Source organism: Thunnus albacares, chromosome 9 (genome assembly GCF_914725855.1).
Source record: "Thunnus albacares chromosome 9, fThuAlb1.1, whole genome shotgun sequence".
Classification (NCBI taxonomy): Eukaryota; Metazoa; Chordata; class Actinopteri; order Scombriformes; family Scombridae; genus Thunnus; species Thunnus albacares.
Window position 1 is genome coordinate 12301731 of NC_058114.1, and position 21960 is coordinate 12323690.

The 21960-nt window shown below is 42.0% G+C and overlaps 1 protein-coding gene across 4 annotated transcripts; it reads right to left on the reverse strand.

Moving 5' to 3' along the window:
• Positions 1-49: 49 nt before the first annotated feature.
• Positions 50-21812, reverse strand: crb1 (crumbs cell polarity complex component 1). 4 transcript variants are annotated; one of them, XM_044361014.1, is made up of 13 exons: positions 21343-21812; positions 17209-17445; positions 15880-16075; positions 15563-15702; positions 15012-15194; positions 11613-12578; positions 9793-10343; positions 9371-9536; positions 6733-7675; positions 5957-6001; positions 5134-5253; positions 4903-5029; positions 50-1081 (listed from the first exon to the last, which is right to left on the reverse strand). In XM_044361014.1, the coding sequence occupies exons 1-13, from the start codon at positions 21416-21418 to the stop codon at positions 863-865; spliced, it is 3969 nt and encodes a 1322-aa protein (XP_044216949.1). In that variant the 5' UTR covers positions 21419-21812; the 3' UTR covers positions 50-862. The 4 variants fall into 4 exon arrangements, with proteins under 4 accessions (XP_044216949.1, XP_044216948.1, XP_044216951.1 ...); XM_044361013.1 differs by having other exon boundaries at positions 5134-5256; XM_044361015.1 differs by lacking the exon at positions 50-1081 and having other exon boundaries at positions 3632-5029; positions 5134-5256.
• Positions 21813-21960: the final 148 nt, after the last annotated feature.

A 21960-nucleotide genomic window follows, 5' to 3' on the forward strand; every position in this document is an offset into this window, starting at 1 on the left:
GATATAAAATGAATTGAGACAAATAAATTCACTTTAATTAAACAGCACATTTTCTATGTACAGTTGCCAACAATTGAAGGTAGAAATAAAAATCACAGTTTAATATACAAAATAATCATTACAGTGCATACACTTAAAATGACACAGCCGTCTAGACATTTCTAGTTTTTAACAACATTCAAGTCGGCCCAGAGGAAGCAAAGCAACTATTCTTGACTAGTGCAACTAATCCTTAAATCGGACTCTTGAAGGACATAATTCTGTTTGTGAGGAGCTACAGAAAGTGAGAACGTTCAAAAGAATCAATGATGACAGCAACATTCAGCATATAGACATGTAGTATACAAAGAATTAGAAAGGCATTGTCCTATAATAAATACACATGGATGAAACTTAAGGAATTTAAATTAAAAGGACTATTTGTGTGTCCCAAAGTCTGGTTAAATTTTTTGGGGTGCTCGCTGGTACATCAGTTCTACAAATATGGATCAGGAACAAAGATGCGACAAACTCGATACATTCTGAGCTCAAATCTTTGTATTTAGATGGATGTACTGCTGGAGGCTAAAGCAAGGTGCAGCACAGGGTAGAAAGATAGATGAGGCACTGGGATGCAAAAACACAAAAATGGTGTCGTGAGATCTCATCAAGTCTTCCAGCATGTGTTTATGCAAATGAAGAATGACAGCTGTAATTATAGGATGGAGGAACTGAGAGGTGACAAACGTGTTTATAAGCAGGCTGCAGATATTCTGCTGCACAGTTCAGATGGATATCTCTTCTTTTATGATGTTTTAATCCAGCATGGTCCTCTGTTATCAGGTGTATATCAGTGCATGCAAACACAGTTCCCACCTCCCTCTCATATGAGCCTCTCCATAGGTGGCGGCTGCGTGATGCTCCACATCTCCACTCGAGATCCCTCCTTCTCCTGCCGACTGGGACTGTAGGTGCCGTGGGTGGCACGGCGGTTTAGCGCCACCACTAGGCCGACAGATGTCAGGATGAGAACCAGCAGCAGGGCGATGGAAACCAGACTGATGGACAGTAAGAGGTCAGAGGTCAAACCCTCTGAGGTCAGCTGGAAGGAGGTGGGAAGGAGACAGGAGTCAGAGAGGTTGGCTGCTTACTGGAATTACTGGAAAGTATTCTAAGATGGTCAAACACAAGATACATTGTTTATTTCATCGTTTCATATCACTCTCGCACGGTTTCTTTCACTCACGCACTCACACACAGTTTCCCTCTCCTCACTGCTTTACACTACACCAGGCGCTCCACGCGTGCTGCCAAAGTGCTGATGGATGCGTTTCCCAGCTCAGCAGGTGGGTAGCGACCACCAGGAGCCTCGAGTTGCCTCGAACCGAAACCTCCCTCCGTCTGCCGCCTCTCTCGCAGTTTGGCTACAGCCAGGGCCAGAGCCAGCATCACCACTATCGCCAAGCCAACCAGACACGGTGCCAGCACGGCAGCCACCCGCGAGCTGTATGGAGCACGCTCCATCTGTGGAGGATCACACACACGCACACACACACAAAACACACATGCATATTTACACACATACATACACGCAGGCAAGATGCTGCCTGATGATCCCATCAGTCCAAATACCCCCAGAAACACACTCACACACCAAAAATAGCTCATGCAGTCACACACATGATTCTTTTCAAGCAGGAAGAAAAGCTACTTTACATGAAGTGTCTGATTTGGATGCAGGTGTTTTAATGACTTGTGAAACCTGCTAACATTCATTTTTAACTTACATCCCTGTGGCCCTTTGATCTTCACACACACAAACAGCTTCATCACCAACCAGGAACATAATCACCCTGCATGCAAACACAGCGATTTCAGACCTCACCAGTCAAACCTAGTGAATCAAAATGAGTCAAAGCTTCCAGTGCAGCAGGAGAGTGATTGGTTAACATTCATTAACCAGCAGCAGAACACGGAGGAGCAGATGCACTTACATCAGTAGTTCTGGTTGGTGTGATAGTCGTGACAGTCTGAGTGGTTGCTACCAGGTTACCAACAGCACAACAGCTGTAAGTATCACTCCATAACACTTAAAATTCTGGTTGACAGTATCTTCATGACTAAAGCTTCTTACTGAACTTGTCACTCTATGAAAAAAAATCTCAGAAGTCAGCAAACTTTACACTGAGCAATCAACATGGAGACATAATTCTAATAAAAATACAACCATCCGTATCCTGAGGCAAAAAATAACTTATGCACTCATGCTCGACGCTGCAGATATGACAGTTTCTTTCCCTCGCTACAGGTCCTTTGTTGACTCCTGGAAAGTGCTTACCTGTCACTGCAGCACAGTTGGCTGTCAGAGCGAGTGTGACACAAGCGAGCCGGAGCAGCCTGCAGCCAGGACCCGCCATCAGTCAGCGACTGCCACACACACAGACACGGATATGTCTAACTAACCAGTCTCTAAGGTACACAGCAAGGCCACCCTGAAGCCTCGGCAGAGCAGCTTCGCACACAGAGACAGCAGCAATGCTTCCCTGCTGTCAGCACTATCAACCTGCTCTGCATGTGTGCGTGCGTGTGTGTGTGTGTGTGTGTGTGTGTGTGTGTGTGTGTGTGTGTGTGTGTGCCTGCCAGATAAGCTGCCCTCATATGTTTCTGTGAAGCAGACCGAACTTCTGTGAATGCCACCAGCTCTCTGCTGAAACTGCACTTCAGCACCAGATGCTGCTTTTTCGCTGGCGCAGCACATTTCTCCCTCTCTCAAAGGATGGCCACATCAGTGCCGACACTGAAAAACTGCTTTCCATTTCCTCCCCCCACTTTCCTCAGCATTACCTGTGTCTGCAAAGGATACACGCCACACACACACACACACACACACACACACACACACATACACATGCACACACATGAAAAATGCAAGATGGAACAGAGGAGGCAGGTGTACAAGAGATGAGTGCCATTGCCACATACACTACATGGTCAAAAGTATGTGAACACCTGAATTTTGCACCCATATGTGTTTATTCAAAATCTCATTCAAAATCATGGGCATTAATCCGCTGCTGTAACAGCCTCCATTGGTCTGTGAGGGCTTTCCACGAGATCTTGGAACCTGGCTGCGGGGATTTGCTTCCATTCAGCTACAAGAGCATTAGTGAGGTTGAGCACTGGTTAGGCAATCAGGCCGGGGGCTGAGCCAGGTCAACTTCTTCTAATTTGCACTAATTTCTTTATGAATCTCACTTTAAAGAGGTAAAAGGCTTCCCTCAAACTGCTGGCTAGCCCAAACCATGAAAAACAACCCCCTACCAGTAATACACAAAAGTAAGGCTCTGTGCCTTTGCTCTGCACGTGTCTATGAACTTGAACTATTCTGGACTATACTCACACTACATCTTGTTAGGAGAGATTAAATGTCTATTTTTGGTGTCACGGTGGCCACCTGACTACACTTCTTTACACACACACACACACACACACTCTGATACATGGTTAGGAAATCAATGAAAGGGTTTTGTTAACGTTCGACTGAAGTTTGTCAGGAGGTGAAAATGGAGGAATGAAACAGAAAATTAAGCAAATGTGTGATGATGGAAGAAAAAAAAAACTAGATGAAAAGAGGACAGACAACGAATCAAGCTCATAAGAAAGATTTTTTTTTATTTGACAACAACAAAGACAGACTGGATTTAAACAGACACTGGACATGAGGACAGAGAAAGACAGACAAACAAGAAGTTACAGTCATCCACGGATTCTTCAGCATGACTGAAAGACAGACGACTGCAATGATTTTTAAAGGTTGACCACACGGTGACTGTTGATAGGTAACATTCAAGCGGAGCCGCGGAGAATTTAAGCTGAAAATATCTTCGCCTCTGACAGGAAGGTTTAGAGACAGAAACTTCTTCTTTGTTACAAAACAATGCACAGCAGCCAGTCAGTCAGTCAGTCACCACAGTGATCTGAACGCACATCAACAACAAAGTCAGACATCCTGTCGTCTTCGAGCCCCTCTAGGTGCTTTTGTTACTACAACACTGTTTTGATAGTTCATACATTTAGGCGTACGGAGCTCCCAAAATCCAGCTCAGACGAGACTGACAGGATATCTTCAATGAGAAACATTATAAATAATACTTATATTATAATGTTCTTCACTTCACCAAAAAGTGCATTATTGAATATAGACTATCTCTCCCTTTAGAACACAATAACTATCCTGTGCAATGTAGAAATTATCAATTAATTGACAAGTTGATAACAATCAATTCTAATAATCTTTTTGGACTTATCAGACAAAATAAGCAGTCTGAAGTCATCCGTTTGGGCTCTGGCAACTTGTGATGGACATTTTTCACATTTTATAGACTAAACAATGAACAGATTAATTGTAATAATAGTGAAAATAATCCTTAGTTCTAGCCCTGCAATCACTTTATTTTCACTGTTTTGTCTGTACAGAGATTATTGCTGCTCTGATCCATAGCTACTTAAATATGTAAATTAAGTTATTATCTAACTACATTAAATAAGGTGCTTCATTTTAAGGCACAGGAACAGCTCTGCAGTACAGTTAACCCGACAACTACACAAAAAAAGTCAACTAGAGAAATATGTGTGCAGCAGGTTGGTTTTAAATATTTCCCTGTGCTTTGTATAGAGAAGTACTAGCTATTCCCCTTTTTTATAAACAATGAAACACCCACACACATGCACTGACGAACCTTCAAATCCCACTCTGCATCCACTCTTTCACAAACAGTCCCGCACACATACATGCACACACTCTCACTCGTTGTCTCCCCAGTCCACCTCTGGCTCATCGTCCAGCCTGAGGATGAGGTAGGAGAGCAGCTGGAAGAGGTTCTGCCACAGCAGTACGGCCACGTAAAAGTAAATGTCGCTTACATCCGTCTGGCACATGTCCCCGGCGAAGCTCATGTCGCACACGCAGATGAACTTGTTGATGAGGTTGCGGCAGTAGCCTCCATTCAGACACGGGTTGGACTTGCACTCATCCACCTCCTGCTCACACCTACAGACACAGAAACAGAGATGGATGGAGTACATTTTCTCTTGCATCCATTTTACCTGTTTACAGGTTTTCATGGAGTGATTTTTCCTGTTTTTCTATCATACCGGTGTCCAATGAAGCCAGGTGGACAGTCACAGGACAGCTCTCGGTCAGTGCAGTTGCCTCCATTGAAGCAGGTATAGTTTCTGGTATCATCGCCACACACAGAAACAGGTAGCTTGGGCCTTCTGGTACAGACAAACAGAAGGGGAAAATGTGCGTGTTATTTCAGTTTTATTTGAGGCAGTAGTGTCAGAGGTATTTAGAGGTTCAGTGGGTCGTGTGCATTAGAGTTTGTCGTCTTTACAACAGCCGGAAGCAGACGAAGCAGCCAGGCAGGAGCTGTATTGTTCGACCTCCTGCTGTTCCCCCACAGGGGGGACAAAGAGGCTTAGGAGCCGACCAGGATAATAAGTTTAATGACCTCTGGCAACCATCCAGCAGCAGGTGTCAAATCACATGTACAGGAATGAAAAAGCTAACCATTCCTCCATGACCTCTAGTCTTTTATACTTAATTTTGCCTGGAGCGGAGCAGCTCTGTTCCAAAATCTGCTGGTAACTTGAAATCCATCCCTCAGTACTTACAAAATACCAGTGTTTTTTCATTTTGACAAACGCACAACTTTGATAGGTGAAGTTTTACTTTAGATGCCGAGAGTCATTTTGAACTACAGCTGTCACTCATTTGAAACAGCAGGTATCTCATTCATGTTAAAACAAACAACGTCACAGGGAGCGTTAATATTAGCTTTGCTTGGCATTTTGTTGCACGCAGTTGAACAAAAAAAACTGCAGACATTGTACATGACAATTGAGAGACAAATATCTAACAGGAAACAAATAGGGAACACCTGAGAAATAGGAGAAAAAAAAACAAACTACTTACACATTTCTGACAACAATGTACCATGGAATTTCTTCAACGCGTTCACTGGAGAGAGGAACAGAAAGGAAGATGGGGAAAGAGGGTAGAAAGAGACACAAATAAGAGACACAAACAAAACGAAGTCATTTTGATGAAAACTTTACAGCGTAGATGTTCGCAGTAAAGGGAGATGTGCAGCTTGTCTGGTGGCTTGCTTAGCGAGACACTTGCAAAGGCTTTTTCCTTGTGCAAAAGAGGCAAAATGCAAGAGGCTGTGTGTTTACAGGATAAATGGTTGGAGGCGTTCCCCTGCTGGTTCTCCGAGGCAAACTGTAGATGACAGGGGAAAGAAACTGGCGCTGAACCAGAGAGCCTTGTGTTGTGAGACACCACAGCAGACTGAGGCCTTTTCTGGCTGACACTAGAATAGAAATGCAACTTCTGAGACGCTCACTGCAGGCGTGGTTGAAATGCTGAACAGAGACAGAGATGGGGAAACATTTACAGTGTAGGGTTTTGTTTGTGTTGTGGTGCGGTCCCTTGTCTGTGCAATTTGTCTGAGCATTTATTTGTGTATTTTGTGTTTACTAACTAACGAGGCTCCTGAAACCGTTCACACACGAGCAAAGTCGTATTTAGAGCATGAAATATTTATGTTGGGATCGTCTCATCTTCCACTGCTTGTCTTTACTTTCCACAAGCCTAAGGGACGATTCTATATAAGGGAGTATTCTTTGCAGTTTTATTATATTCTATTGTCGGACTTTTTTCCTTTTCCATTAAACACCTGAACTTACTTGCAAAGGGGTCCAGTGTAGTTCTCAGGACAGAGGCAGGCGTACCTGTCTGGCCCGTGCAGACAGGTGCCTCCATGGGCACACAGGTGGTTTTCGCACATATCCACCTCTTCCTCACAGTCCGCACCTGCGTAGCCGAACTCACAGGTGCACTCGTAGGTCAGACCGTTCACGCTGCAATTGCCGTGGACACAGGGATTAGAAGCGCAGGTGTCGGTGAAGAAGTTGCAGCGCCTCCCGGCCCAGCCCTCAGCACAGCTGCAGTTGTAGGAGTTGAAGAGGTCCCGGCACTCCCCTCCATTCTGGCAGGGGTTCGGCTGACACACAGGGGCCCCGCTGCAGCCAAGGAGCGGTGGATGCCATGATGTCTGAATGAACTGCTCCTCCTGCAGGCGTGGGAGGTTCACGTCAGAGGAGCTGAAGTAAGGCAGGGCAATACTGCCCACCTCTACTGTGCTCAGGCACCCAGTCAGGGACCACCCGGCATCTGGGGCCAGGCCCCCCAAGAATATGTCCACTCCTTGCTTGAGGAAATCCAGGTTGCCCCCCTGGTGCCTGGAGGTGCTGGCTTCATCTATTTCTTCATCCAGCACAAGAGTCCACCGAGAAGTAGGCGCCCAGGGTGCTGCCATGAACAGATGGACGCTGTGCCACTCACCATCACTGACACTGCTCCTGCTGCTCAGGCTGACTGTAGACACTGTCTGCTCTTCTTCCGTCTCCTCTCCTTCACCTCTAGGAGTGCTCTGAAGCTCCATGAAGAGAAAACCATCCTGGATAGAGAGTGTGACGAAGGCTGAGTCCTTCTCTGCGTGTAGGATGGCTGCATTACGCCTCCGTGTGCGCAGGTTTAGGGAAAGGTTAGTTAGATTGCGGAATATGTGGCCGTTTCCCCGGTAGGACAACACAGTGCTGTCATTCAGGAAAGTTGCATTGGAGTAACCTAGGAGGTCAGGAGGAGATATCTGTAAGGTATATTTCTTTACACATTAACACACTTATTTTGTCTCACCATTGAAACCTTTTTGTGAGTGTGGCTCATCATCTGTTTTTGATTTTTACTGCCTTTATGCACAATAATACAAAAAGGGAATCAGCACTGATTCTTAATTTAAAGATGACTGATTGATGATAACACTCAAATCATTGTAGGCAACTACATGAGGTAATTTATCTGTAATGAGCAGGTATTTGTTCCTCAATGAGTTAATCACTGAAGGTGGGGTAACTTACAGGACAGATGGACAACACAGCAAATCATCAATAATCCCAGCAAAAAAAGGATAATCTGGCCTCAGGCCAATCCTGCTTTACGGAGCACATATACTGTGTGGGCAGATTGAGGCCGGTATGTGAGCAAGCATGTTGTATCACTCTGTTACATGATGACTAACATAATGATGACACAAATCCACAAACAAGGTCAAAGATTAGATAACGTACATAGACTGTAGTCTAAGAAGTAAACAACTCCATAGTCTGGGTTTAAGGGCTTTTAAGTAATTGAGAAATGACATCAAAGAGAAGATAACAGCAGAAACAGGCAGCAAAATGGACCACTAATAACACAGCACAAAAAATGAGCTCATTGTTACGATGCTTTGGGGAAATCCAACCTCACCGTTCCTTATAAATAATATGTAGCAACTGGTTCTGTTTAACTGTCTGATCATGTAACAATTTGCCAAAATGTAAAATAGTTGACAAATTAAATTAATGTATCATATTATCAGATAATGTAGCATTATCATCACACTGCTACACTGACAAAGTTCACAAGGGTGAATAATAAGTTTATGAATAATATATGATGATGTGATACTTCACATTATCACATGAAAATATGCTGTAATTAATATATGACATTAACAGCTTGGCTTGAATAACATTTTGAAATCTTTTAGAGGTATATTTTATCTCAAGTTGGCAACTTATTATTACCTAATCTAACAGGTTTTTTTTGTTTTCTTTAAGATTTCTGGCATTTTACACCTACATTACAGACAATAGAGAAATGATAGGAAGTGAGGGAGAGAGATAGATGCATCAGGTCTTGAACTGGGGATGTTGCGGTTCATGCCCCAAAGCTACAGGGGCACTCCATCTAACCATCTAACAGTTATTATACCATGTGTGACATCGTTTTTTAACTAACATTTTCTGATTGAAGGTATCTTATAAGGTGCAGACAATTGTTGGACACAAGTCACACAAATGAGCATGGGGGATTTGTCATACAAAATTGCTTTGAGGCTTGAGTTACTTGACACTTGATACTTGAGCAAATACATTAATTTCTCAAGTTTTAGCCTTGTATAATTGCAGAACAATGAAAAGACAGTGTCAGACAAGCACATGTACATAGCTACACACATTGTATGGACTTGGTGTCCGCTACTACATGTAGAAAAAATACTATAAACATAGCAGTTTATGACTTGACTTGAAACTTACTCTGAAAGACTTGATTTTGAGTTGTCTCAATTAACTTGTGATGCATTTTGGGTTTGCCTTTAAAGACTCTACTCATACAGTATCAATCAAAAGTTTGGACATATTTTCTCATTTAAGGGAATGGGAAAGTGTCTCCAAACTTTTGACTGGTACTGTAAGTCTTAAAATGTTGGACTTCACTTACATTCATATCCCTGGTTCATTATCCTGCACTCTGCATCTATGGGGCACGGTGACAGCTCGCACCACCTGACCTCTTCACAGCGCCGCCCTGCTGTGCTGGCCGGGCAGGTGCAGATGAAGTCGTCCCACATGGAGTAACACATTCCCCCATTTAGACATGGGTTCCTCTGAAGATGAGAAACAGATAAAAGGGGCTTACTTTTACCAAATTCTGCATAATATCTGTTTGATCCCCTTACACTAAAGATGTGAATACTTTCATAGATGTGATTCATTTTAAGATTAATTTTAATCCATTTCTGCACACTCTGATCTATTTTCCACAAAAGAAAGACACTGTCCCTGGTGATGAATGATGAGAATAGACTGACAAATGTTAATGGAAGGACACCAAAACTTTGTGTAAACAAGTTGTTCACTCACACTGCAAGCGTTGTCACCGGAGCAGCCAGCAGTCACATTTTCCATGAGCTTCAGAGGGCAAGATCTCACTGAGGTGTCCAACCCGAAGAACTGCAGCCTCCTGTCATTGATCCTCAGGTCCTGGATACAGCCTTTAAAATATCCACCAAACTCTGATGTTGCCCCCATCTCCAAAAGACCTCCAACATAGACAGTGTCTCCTGCTTGAACACTGACTGTCTTGACCTCTACATCACCCTGTTTCTGAGCTGCCACGTACAGCGCCATGCGCTCCTCCACCACCTCTACACTCACAAAGTGGACTTCGCCGTCATCAATCACACTCTCCGACTTCAGGCTCTCAAAGTTATTGAGCTGAACTGTGACCTTGCCGTCCTCCAGCCACATGTGCAGGTACTGGCTGCTGCTGTTGGCGAAGGCCAGGAGGAGTCCATTTTGCCTCCTTGTACGCAGGAAGAGGGAGATGGAGAGATCATGATCCAAATCGTCTGTGACAGTGAACGCAGCATAGCTGTGAGAGTCCTCGTTCCCAAAGCGTGCAGTTACGTGTTCTGCAAACAAGGAAAAACATGAGAAAACATCTTCATGTGTTAACTCTCAGGTGCCTCAAAGCTTGACAAGCATGCATTATGAGAGGAATTACTGTAGACAGGGGTATATATAAGCTCCAGAATATCACTTATTTGCAGTGTTTTGGTTGTAGAGGAAAAAAACTTTCGCTCAAACAAAGACAAAAAGTGTAACTGATGTCAAAAGGAATTCACACACATAAATCTATGTGAATATCTTTTATGTACCTTTAATTTATTTACTTGCTGCACAAGGGTGTGAAATAAACATAGAAACAATAAATACTATTAAAATCGAATTATGATAGATTTCGGTATGCAAACTCTGTCTGTACTTGCTTGCAGTGAAAACATGGAATCACCACAAGAAGCATGAATCTGAAATTTAAGCAAATTCAGATGAGCTTTCTTGAAGAACGGGAACAGAGAGAGGAAATCTAAGCTGCCACCAGCCCTCATGCATGTTCTGTGTCCGCTGTCAGCACTTTCCGCTGTGGGTTGGTCACCTTATACGGCAGGCGAGACATTGAGAACACATAAAGGACATACAGAGCATGACAGGTCATATAAAAGCTTGCATGTGTAAGGGAGTGGAAATTTCAAGTGTACAGGTGTGTGCATTCATGAGCATGTGAGTAAAAGTGCGTCCAAATTCTCCCATCTGACACCGTGATCAGTAATCTGCTTTGATAAGACTCAAGAGGCTATAGATAGCTTAGTTTAAAAACGGAACTATTCAACGCTTTCAGGGCAAACTTTAGTGAAAATTACATTTATTCATTCTGTTTATCATTAAGTATCTGATGTTTTGATCACAGTTTTCCATAGTCTACTGAATAGTGTGCCATTGCCTTGCATGTTCTGACTATTTCCAAAATAGACTCCCTTATATCCTTAATCCAGTGTGTTAGATAAGAGGATCTCTGCCTCTGTCCTTTACTTGGCTTTTGATTGGCTTCATCTCTACTCCCTTCACTTCTGTTACACATCAGCAACGGAGGATGTTATTTAATTATGCAACTTAGAAATTTTGTGGGAGTGAACTACTACCCAATTAATCAGGTTAGCTTAAAGTTTAAAGACTCTGGTGATGTTGTGTCTGCTTATCCCAAACGTTTTCCTACTGCAATGGAAAAATTCATTCATTTTTCATAGTGTATGTGCATTTAAAGGAACAGGAAAACCAAAATCTAACTCCATTTTTACACTGTATTGCAGCTATTTGACTTATCCATTTGACATTTCACATACCCTCTTCACAGTCCTGCCCCTCGTAAGGCCTTGGACACCGGCACTGGTAGCTCTGCCACAGGTTGACACACTGTCCTCTGTTTTGGCAAGGCACGTCCAGGCAGCGGTCCCTGTGGCTGCAGCCAGGGGACACATTAACAGCAGAGTCGCTCAGCCACTCCTGAGGGACGATGAGTTGCCAGTCCACAAACACATCCTGCATGCAGCCAATGAATGCTGGAAGTGGAGAGTCCTCACCGGGGCCATTTGAGTCCTTAAGCACTCCTCCAATAAAAGTGTTCTGAGGAGGTGACACCAGCCCGGTCAGGATGCTTTGGACTGGGGCAACCTTGTGACATGACTGGCTCTCACAGCTCCCAGCGTCATCCAAGAGTTTCAGGCTGAGCACCCAGTGTCCGAGCACAGCCTCGACAGAATGCCACTCTCCATCCGTGACATTGTGTGGAAGCTCCAGAACCTGGGGTGGGCTCTCTGGTTCAGCCCCAGTAGGAGCCTCCTTCCTCAGCGTGAGGCGAAGCTGCCCTTCCTCCAGCTCCAGGCTCAGCAGCAGCCCCCTGCCTTTCCGCTGGAATAACACCGCCCTGGGCAAAACAGTCTTGAAGCTCAGGGTGATGTTGCAAGAGACCTCGGCATCCACAAGCGGATTCTGAAGCAGCAGGTAGCCGCTGCGTTCAAAGGAGAATGTGGTGGGGGTCTTGCAGAGGTTGCCAGTGTACCCAGGCGAGCAGGAACAGGTGTAGCCGTGAGTCCCATCCAACAGGAAAGGAGAGCAGGAGCCTTGGTTCTGGCATTCGTGGCCATCACAGCCCACAAGCCTCACATCACAGTTTATACCTCCATAGACGATACCATCGCCACTCTCTTTGAGGCAGTGGCAAGTGTAGCCCCCAACATGGCTCTCACACATGCCCCCATTATGGCAGGGACTTGGGTCACACTGGTTTATCACTTCCTGGCAGAGGGAACCTGTCAGCATGAAAGAATAAAATAAAATTACCACTGTGTTTTTTTTTTTCCAGCAACAGAGGTCAGAAACCATATTACCATTTGTGGTTATTGTCATTAAACAACTTAAAACATGATTACAGATGTCAGTTATGTAATTAGCCATCACTTATTGTCATCACGCTTCAGTAGTCTTATAAGCAAAAAGATTCCCCTTTTGTGAGTTTAACAAGTCACATTCATACACTTGTATTTGACTATTATGTGGGCAAGTTACATAATAATGGCAAGTGCAGAAAAATTTGGACATACCCAGTTTTTTTTTCTTCGTTGGACAGGATATAACGGACTACTATGTTCCTCCTCTGACACAGATTCTGTTCTCAGCCACTGTTTTAACCTGACACAATCAATTCATCCCTACTAGAGGCAAAGCTTTCAGGTATTAAACACCGTTCTCTTCGCTGGTTTAGGCACATATCCGTGTACCCGGCTATTACTAGAGCAGTCCACGTGTTTACTTGTAACTGGACTTGTCCGTGTACTGCATTATCCTCTTAACATTGTTTGCCTGTTTGATGTGTTGTTGTTATGCTGTTGTTGTGATCAGCATTTGATATTTTCTGCAAATTTTTAGATCTAAAATCTAAAAAGGATACACTGAGTAGACATTTTGTACAGAGAGCAACAGCTATAAGGCCTGTAGTACAACACAAAACCACCACAGAAAAAAAAAAAAAAAACAGGTGGTTTGCTGCTTCACTGCATTTCATTTGTTAGCTAATTTACTTGTTTTATATTAGAAGAAAGAAAAGAAAAAATAACATCAGAATTTGACTTATTATGTAACACTGTGATACAAAATATCTACTATTACAAAAAGGTGTTACATTGTTACCTGTTACAAGCAACAGAATCCCCCAAATCCATGGTGTGTGTGTCCACATCATGCCGTCACTCTTTCCCCCAGAATAGCCCCAAACTTGTCTAAGTGCACCATATTAGTTTGTGTGTATACAGGCCATCCCAGTGGAGGTCTGCTCCTTGTCTACTTCTCTATAGCCACGTAGGGTTGAATAGCTCCAGTCAGGAGACCGGCAAAGCCAGATCCTGGGGATTACTCTAATGCTATTTGGCCACCTTACTGAGTCAGTGCCACTGCAACTGGCAGAGAGTCAATTTTTAGAACACAACTCCAGCCGGCAACGGCTCACAGTCTTACCTTCACTGCTAGATCAAGTCTTGTGTAAGCAGGAAGACTGACAGGGTCTGCTTTTGTAACCGGAAAGTATTATTTAATACAAATTACAGTGTGAAGTTTCTCTGGACATGGCTGCACCAACAGTATACTGTGAATATATATTTAAATGTTATATGCATTATTATGAACAATATTACCTGTTTCCAATGCAAATTGCTCACTCATTTTGCTCATTTGTAGTTAATGGAGCCAGCCACATCCAAACAGCATTACAGTATAACTCAAATTAAAACTAAACTTTATGTACAATTTTTATGTGATTATAGCATCATTCATTATTGGGATGGCATACGGTTTTTGTTTATAAAAACAAAGAGAGAGAGGCAATCCTGGTGAAAACTTACAGTGAATGTCTGTGAATGCCAGTAGTGACTGTTCATACTACCACTAGGGGGCACCAAAGTCGGAAATTTTCAAATCCTATACATAGTGCCAACGGTCAGTTCTCAGAGTCATAAATGATTTGGGAATGTATGTGTTCATACAGTATATGTGAATTTGGTATTTTATGGCATCCTTTTTTTATGTCTGTCCTTTGTAAAGCACTTTGTAATTGCTGAATTTGATAAGTTATTATTACTATTATTATAATATCACAAAACAGACTCCACAGCCTTCACTTCTAACTGCTTTCATTGAGAATTATTTTGAGGGTAAAAAAATATCAATACAAGTCTTGACAGAGAGGTCTGTGGATTATTCTAAGTAACCTGTACACTGTTCCTGGAAAATCTTGATATATTGCTGTTGCAGTGCTTTGCAATTCATAACACTAGTTTTTCAAATATTTTAATGCTTTGAGCACCACAAACTAAATTCAATTCACCTCCACTGTTGGGTGCCATTTGCAGTCTCAATGGCAGATATATTTTAAATCTTCCCTGAAGTAAAACTGAAACTATCTGAACTGACACTGTTAATATTCAAGTATGTAATATATAAAGGACACTTTTATGTATTTTGATAAATAGCAAAACACTCTCATTTAAATTTACCCTCTAACTCTGCTGTTGCTTCAATCAGCACCTGGTCATTCACCTGACTATACGCACTATTTACTGATAACACAACTTTAGCGTCTTGTGTGTGTCAGTGTGAATAACACAAGCTTCTCCATCCTGCAGAATGTATTGGAAACTAACTACTATTGTGTATAACCAGACCTGTGTAACACATAATTAATTCAACATTACCTGTTGTCCCCGAAGGACAGCTGCAGATGTAGCCTGCTGCACGCTGCTGGTCATAGTGTTCAGGCAGCAGAGGCTCGCTGCCATACAGGTGCTGCCATGACCTCTCAATGCAGTGGCCTCCATGCATGCAGGGGCTGCTGGCACACTCATTGATGTCTATCTCACACTGATGCCCCTCAAACCCTGAAACGAAGATGCAGACAATGTCTTGGGAGGGAATAATGTATAAGAGCGACAGCACATACTGTATGACATCTTAGGAAGATTTGAAAAGAGTCAAAACATCCTGAAAAGTCAGATTTCCGTTGTGTTTTCCCCATCATAGCTTTAATTAATACCTGTTTGGTGTTACTGATGTGTTCACATGCACATTGACACCTGTAAACACACATATTTCTATTCTCTCTTTGCAAATTAGATTCCCATCTCTCACTCTTATCTCTATGTTTCTCTTCCCCGTCTCTCTTTACCTTTCAAATCTCCTCCAAAACTGTAACTCAACAATACATACGTATATCCCTGTTAACCGTGTGACAGAATGTTTCATTTACCTGGCCAGCATTCACAGCTGTAGTTACCCTGATCGTCCTTACAGATGGCGTTGTTGAAGCAGGGTTCAGAGTGGCACGGTGGCTGCGGCGTCTCACAGTGTCTGCCAGTGAAGGCTGTGTGAGAGCAGTCGCAGCTGTACCTGAGAAAATCAGACAAAAAGATAGTTATGATTCGGAAATCACACGATTCCAATTATTTACAGTATTTCTTCAGTTTGTGTTCTTAAGTGTAAAATTGTAATGTATAAATCTAATTTCTATTTTTCTGAACTTGGCAAGAGCAACTTCTTTTCAGTGACTGGGGCTCGGCTACTTACTCATTCACTCCATCTATACACAGAGCCCCATTTTGGCATGGCTGCTCTTGGCACTCGTCAATGTTGATTTTGCACTGGTGTCCCTGGAAACCGGGCAGGCAGGTGCAATTGAAGCCACCAGCATAGTCATGGCAACTGCCGCCATTGAGACACGGCTGTGATTGACACTCATCAATCTGGATCTCGCAAGTGGCCCCTGTGAACATCAAAGCAGTAGAGATGTCAAAGGGCCGGTGATGCTGCTGCAGAGACTGAGGGCAGAGGGTGAAAATGAATAAAGCTTTTATGCGGAGTCACTGTGATCATGTGTGGGATATTTACTTTACTTTTATGTCACAGCAAAGCCTCTGTAGTTGTTTACTGTTCTAAAGTAGACTCTGAACACAGTACAGTGTATTCAGTATCTCCCTCAGTGTATCCCTGCACTATCAAAAAGAAAAAATATCTATCTATCCATGCAAAGTGGGGATGACAATAAAAGTTTATCAGGTCTTAAAAAACTTTAAAAGATGACATTTTTGCTGTCTGAATGCAGGAAAACAAACACAGTAAGTCATTTGAATCGCTGACTCCATTTTGCCTCTTTTCAGATTGGTTCATCAGTGATGGTTTAACTAGTTCACTCTTCATTAAAGGTGCCCTGTGGAGTTTTCCTGTAAACAAGCTAAAGTTTACATTCACTGTTACTCATGAAAAACTAATGTATGTATCCTTGTGATCTAACAAATGATTTTGACAATGACAATTTCCTTTCTTACAGAACATTTGAAAAAGTGATTTTTTTAAACTACTTTAAATCCTGCAGTTTAAATCTTCTTCCTCTCTGCCTTTGTTGGTGCATTGCTGTGTTACAGCCACCTGTGGATCAGTGGAATAGTGTGAAACGATTGGTAGGACTGTGTATCGCATCACCTGCATGCATGAGAATAGCTATCGCGCTACTAGAGTCTAAAAACTCCACAGGGAACCTTTAAATCGGGTAGATTTGGTGAGATTTAAAATATTACTATGCATTAAAGAAGATAAAACGCCTTTTTTGGAAAAAGAGATCGAAATAATTGTTACATTACATTATTCATGAGTTCGTTCTCATGAACTCTCACAGGGACAGAGTGACATGAAAATGACATAAGATGTTTGAGTTTAACATAAACTTTGCACTTCTAAGCAACAATGACTCACGATTCACTCTTTAACTCATGTTAAAATTATTTCTTCTTCTGTCTTCTTATGCTGAGGTGAGACATTTAAGTACTATAGTTCTCGCTAGTAATTTAACATATCTGAGAAACCCTTAAACATCTTAACACTAGATTCATCCTCACTCACCGGTGAATCCAGGAGGACACAGACAGGAATACGTGCCCACTCTATCCATACAGGTGGCTCCGTTCCTGCAGGGCTGTGAAACACATTCATTCACATCAATCTGACAGTGAGCACCCTGGAAGCCCGGCACGCAGAAGCACGAGTAGCCATCCCCACGCATTCGACATAGTGCCTGGTTTTGGCAAGGGTTTGGTGTGCACTGGTCCACATCTGGAGGCAGCCCATCAGGAGATGCACCTATGGACAGATTACATTCAAAGTATTAATATTAATGTATACTGTATGTCATTGTTTTTGGTGCTTATGCTGTACAGACAAACAAACCCGGTGTTATTGCAAGAAGGTATTACAGTGATTACAATCAAAACAGTCCCTTCAATGACCGCCTTTCCTATATACTCCATACTGTAGTTATTTGCATCTGTGTACATCGATGCACTCTATTGCTATTCTAGTTTAATCATGTCTGGCATGAAGCTCTTTTATCTTTTCTTTGATTACATAAAAGCTTTCTGTCTAGCAGTCGTCAGTACAAGAGCTTTAAATTTAAGGGCCTCTTAAGGCGTCATGGCTGGCTTCCATGGTAACCCATTCCACAGTTTGGCTCCACCATTCAATCTATTTCCATGGTGACTGCATCTGACCGAAGTCAGTCATTTGAGGCATTTTTTTTTTCTTTATTCTGTGTTTGAATCAGCCAGACATTAATGACACACTGCCAGAACTCTGTATTCAGGTCTTTTAATTTCAGTCAACACTTGCCATACATACTAATCAGAGGATCAGCACTTGATCCTCCCCAGAAACTACAATGAATAGCAATTGTTCTGAAATTGTGTGTTATGGACTGAATCAGGAATCTGTTTAATAATCTATCCAATACCTAATAAACAAATATTATGTATAGAATTGTTAAATTACCTCAGTCAAGTTACATTACACTGCCAACCTAACTCTTTTATTTTGCTCTCCTTCTAGTATGATCATACATTTTATTAGCTTGATAATTAGACTGAAGTGCTATTTTCTTTCACTTCATTATTCATTGTTCTTTATTATTCTGTTTGAGTTGCTGAACAAATAGGAGACATGGTCGATTCAGAGGTCTTGGACCAGATCTACATTCTATGAAATATTTGCAAAAAAAAAAACGTTGCTGCATTTCATGAACTCTCATGTCTCCTTAGAGGGTGTGTTGTGGTTAATATTAAATTTTTAGAAAAACAGAGGGTTTTGTCTGACATTTCCATGTAATCCATACTTTTGTATTGTTATTTAATTGTTCAATTGTATTGAATTGTTCATGTGTTTAAGAATTATCTTGGCAGCAAAATTATTTAGAAAAAATACTAAATTTTGTATGTCTCTTTTTGCAAATGTAACAAAACCAAAGAATGGAATTGAATACAGCTCATGAATGTAAAGTGAACCGGCTGCTAAGGACTTTTGACCTTTGAACCTATGAGGAAAAGACCAGCAGCTGTGGGTGATCCAATGAGTTTGCCACACCGCCTAATGTGCGTGGGAACACATAGAGATATAAAAGCACCATATCTGTCATATTAATGCAAACTGAAAAGTATTCTTAGATGTATTCTGTAAGCCGGTAAACCCAAGAGATCCACATTTAAAAAGAGTTGAATTACATCAGACTTCATTTGTAAAAGTAGACAAAATCTCACAGTTTGGTTTGTTTGTTATGACTCTTCATAAACTGATGTGGTTGATTCTGAGCTGTCTCAAACTTTTAAATGATGTCCAGAACAATGTTGAAAATGGTAGAATTTTAATGAAGTTATGCAAGCACCAATTCAGGCAATGGAATCTAGTTGCAGGATGGTAATTTGGTCTTTAGTCAAATCCCTGCATGTTTTAGAATATTCTTTTAAAAAATATAGCAATTTCCTTATCCCCTCAAACTCTGATTTTCCTCTCACACTTCCTCTTAAGTTTATTTCATTTGGAAAACAATTCCACTCTGAATAGCAATATATACAGTACATGCTGCACTAACTTAACGATAGAGTGTCATTGCATTGAATTATTATCATGCTTACACTGAGTAAAATATTCCAACACCAACAAACCAACACAATATTTTTTATGTCTACATCACCACATCAAATGAAAATATTCTAGATGATTTGTGCATAATATTACAATATATTTGGCATGTAATATATATTTGATATCTCTGAAAATTCTGGGATCCTCATTACAACTTAAAATAAAGTTCAGTGGGTTTAAACAGCTTCTGCACGTCATGATGTCATGAAGCTGCACCCACCAGTTGGTCAGATAAGGTTTAAGAGGTTAAGAAACAGTTTCAATGTGACCTCCTGAGGAACTCCACCTTCTGTTGAAACATTGCTGTTTTCATCACTCTTCACTCTCAAATCATATATCATGTCCACCTTGAGACTTGCCCCCTACAGCTCTTACATACAGTATGCAAGAAAACATCAAAGACACATAGCTACCAGCAAGGCATCTCAAAATTGTCGTTCCCCAGGCAGAACAAATGGGTCCAGAGCTCAGAGACAATGATCCTTGTAATCCAAGGAATGTGCATAAGGGAGACACAGAGGCATGATGCCCCACGAAGGAGGCTTAAAATCAGCTGAACAAGTGTTGCTTCTATTGGATGATAATCTGACTGCACCATCCAATGGATTTTGGATGGATGTGGCAACACTTGCAGGAAAGATTCATCATTATAAAGCATTTGGGGGAGCACAAAAGTAGCCAGGTTGAGATTAATAATATTCCTCACAGATGACAATCACGCACAATAATCAGCCATCAAGAGCCCAATCAGGCTGAGTGCAGATTTTAAAGACGTGGGAGAGCGCAATTACACTCCAGCTTCACCAATTCAGGCACCAATCTTCTGTCATTGGTGGAGGTCAATCAGTTTCACAGACAGCTGGCAGGGTTCTCCAGGAGCAGCTTATACATGTCTAGACTTAGACTCAGCATGACTGAAGTACAGAGTGAGGAACCCGGGGGTGTGATGGAGATCTTTGGTATTATATGCTCTGACCATATGCATATATTAGTACTCATTACAACAAGAATCAGCCATTAAATTCAGATCAGATCAGAGGAATGTGTAGGCCTATATTATAAGACTTACAAGCTTATAACCATCATGGAAGAAGAAGTTATTTATAATCCATATGTGTAATTTAGAGGAAATCATATGTTGCCGTAAGATTTGCTTTTTACTGAGCCCACTGGTCTTTCAGTATTCCCCTGAGGCAGAGTTCAGTGGATTCAGAGCCCAGCTCCAGCCGACCACACATCCCCTCCCACAGCATGTAAAGCTTTTTCATATGCAAATTGCTTCTGAGGGTCTTTGTTAGGTCCTATCTGGAGGCCCTCAAATGGCACATGCGGGACACCTGACATCTCCTCCAGACCGATGCATGTATGCGTGTCTGTTTGTTTCAGTGGCGATAACATGACATGTTATTGGGTGTTTTGTAGCGCCTCAAAGACATATAGTGCGTCCTCCTTTTGTCCCATCACTTGTCCACACACCCCCACCGCCCCCAAATCCTTCCATCCCCCTCATGGGTCACTACACTGCCCCCCAACTGTTAGATCTCTTTTAGTCATCTTGCGCTTTTCTGTCCTTAGAAAATGTGTAGAGATCGGCAATCAGAGATAGGCAATGATGTCACCTCACAGTCTTGTAATTGAAATTCAAAGCATGGACTGGTTAAAATGCAAGCCAATTACTACACTCAAAATTAAATTACAGAAGCTGGTATCAAATTGGACACTGTTCTAATTATTTTTACAGTTTAGGGAAACATTTGGATGGAAATTTTAATCAAACAGCAGTGTTTTTAAAGTCTGGTGATGTACTTGCAGTCTTGAGAGAAAGCATCCTGCATGGTGAATGTGGGATGCAAAAACAAATTACTCCAGTTTTGTAGAGAGTCAAATGCAAAAAGCCTGAAGAGCCTCATACTACATAAATAGATAGCATATTATAATTAGGGGAATTTATGATGACATAAAGCATGGCAATAAACTATGTATTCATGGTTGATAATAACTGAAAGCTGATCAATGCGGGGGAAAAACATGAAACTCTACAAACTGGATAGAAGAGCAGTCACTTACCATCTATCACCAACAGTGATGAGATGAGAATTGTGCAGGCAAGTAATTCAAAACTATGATACCGAATTAAATCCATAATCGTGACAGGAGATCATCCTGCTCGCTGTGTTGAGGTCTTGTCAGATACTGATATCTCTCTCTCTCTCCCTCTCTTTGCTTCTGCTGCTCCTGCCTGCAGCGTCTCATCTGTTGTCAACTCCAGGAGCCACTTCACGCACACTTCTCTTCCCCGCTGGAGCACCATCAAGAGCCTCCATCACACATGATGGGAGGAAAAAAAAAGAAGAAGAAAGAAAAAAAAAGACTACAGCGTGCATGGCGTGCAACAGGCGACACACACCCGCCCACACAGGAACTGGGGGATGTATAAGGGAGGTAGTTACAGCAATACAAAGACGATAATTGATGTCCCTCCTTGATTAGCATTAAAATATAGGCTATTATTTATGATTACAAATATTTTACACAGACATTCATTTTATAATTACATATACATGTACTTTTTCCCCCCTGCAATATGCATGTCGTGCTCATTTCTGAACTGATTACAGTCCTGTTTAATTATTTAATGAACAAACTTTATTGTACACGGAACTGGAGAAGCCCGAGGCGTTTCCA

Bases quoted from the DNA above. Each gene is read 5' to 3' on its own strand.
- crb1 (XM_044361013.1), bottom strand. From the start codon at position 21,418: ATGGATTTAATTCGGTATCATAGTTTTGAATTACTTGCCTGCACAATT. The intron at 15,195-15,562 runs GTAAATGAAACA...TCTTCGTTTCAG, and splicing joins CAGCTGTGAATGCTGGCCAG to GGTTTGAGGGGCATCAGTGT. The intron at 9,537-9,792 runs GTGAGTGAACAA...TCTCATCTTCAG, and splicing joins CCGGTGACAACGCTTGCAGT to AGGAACCCATGTCTAAATGG.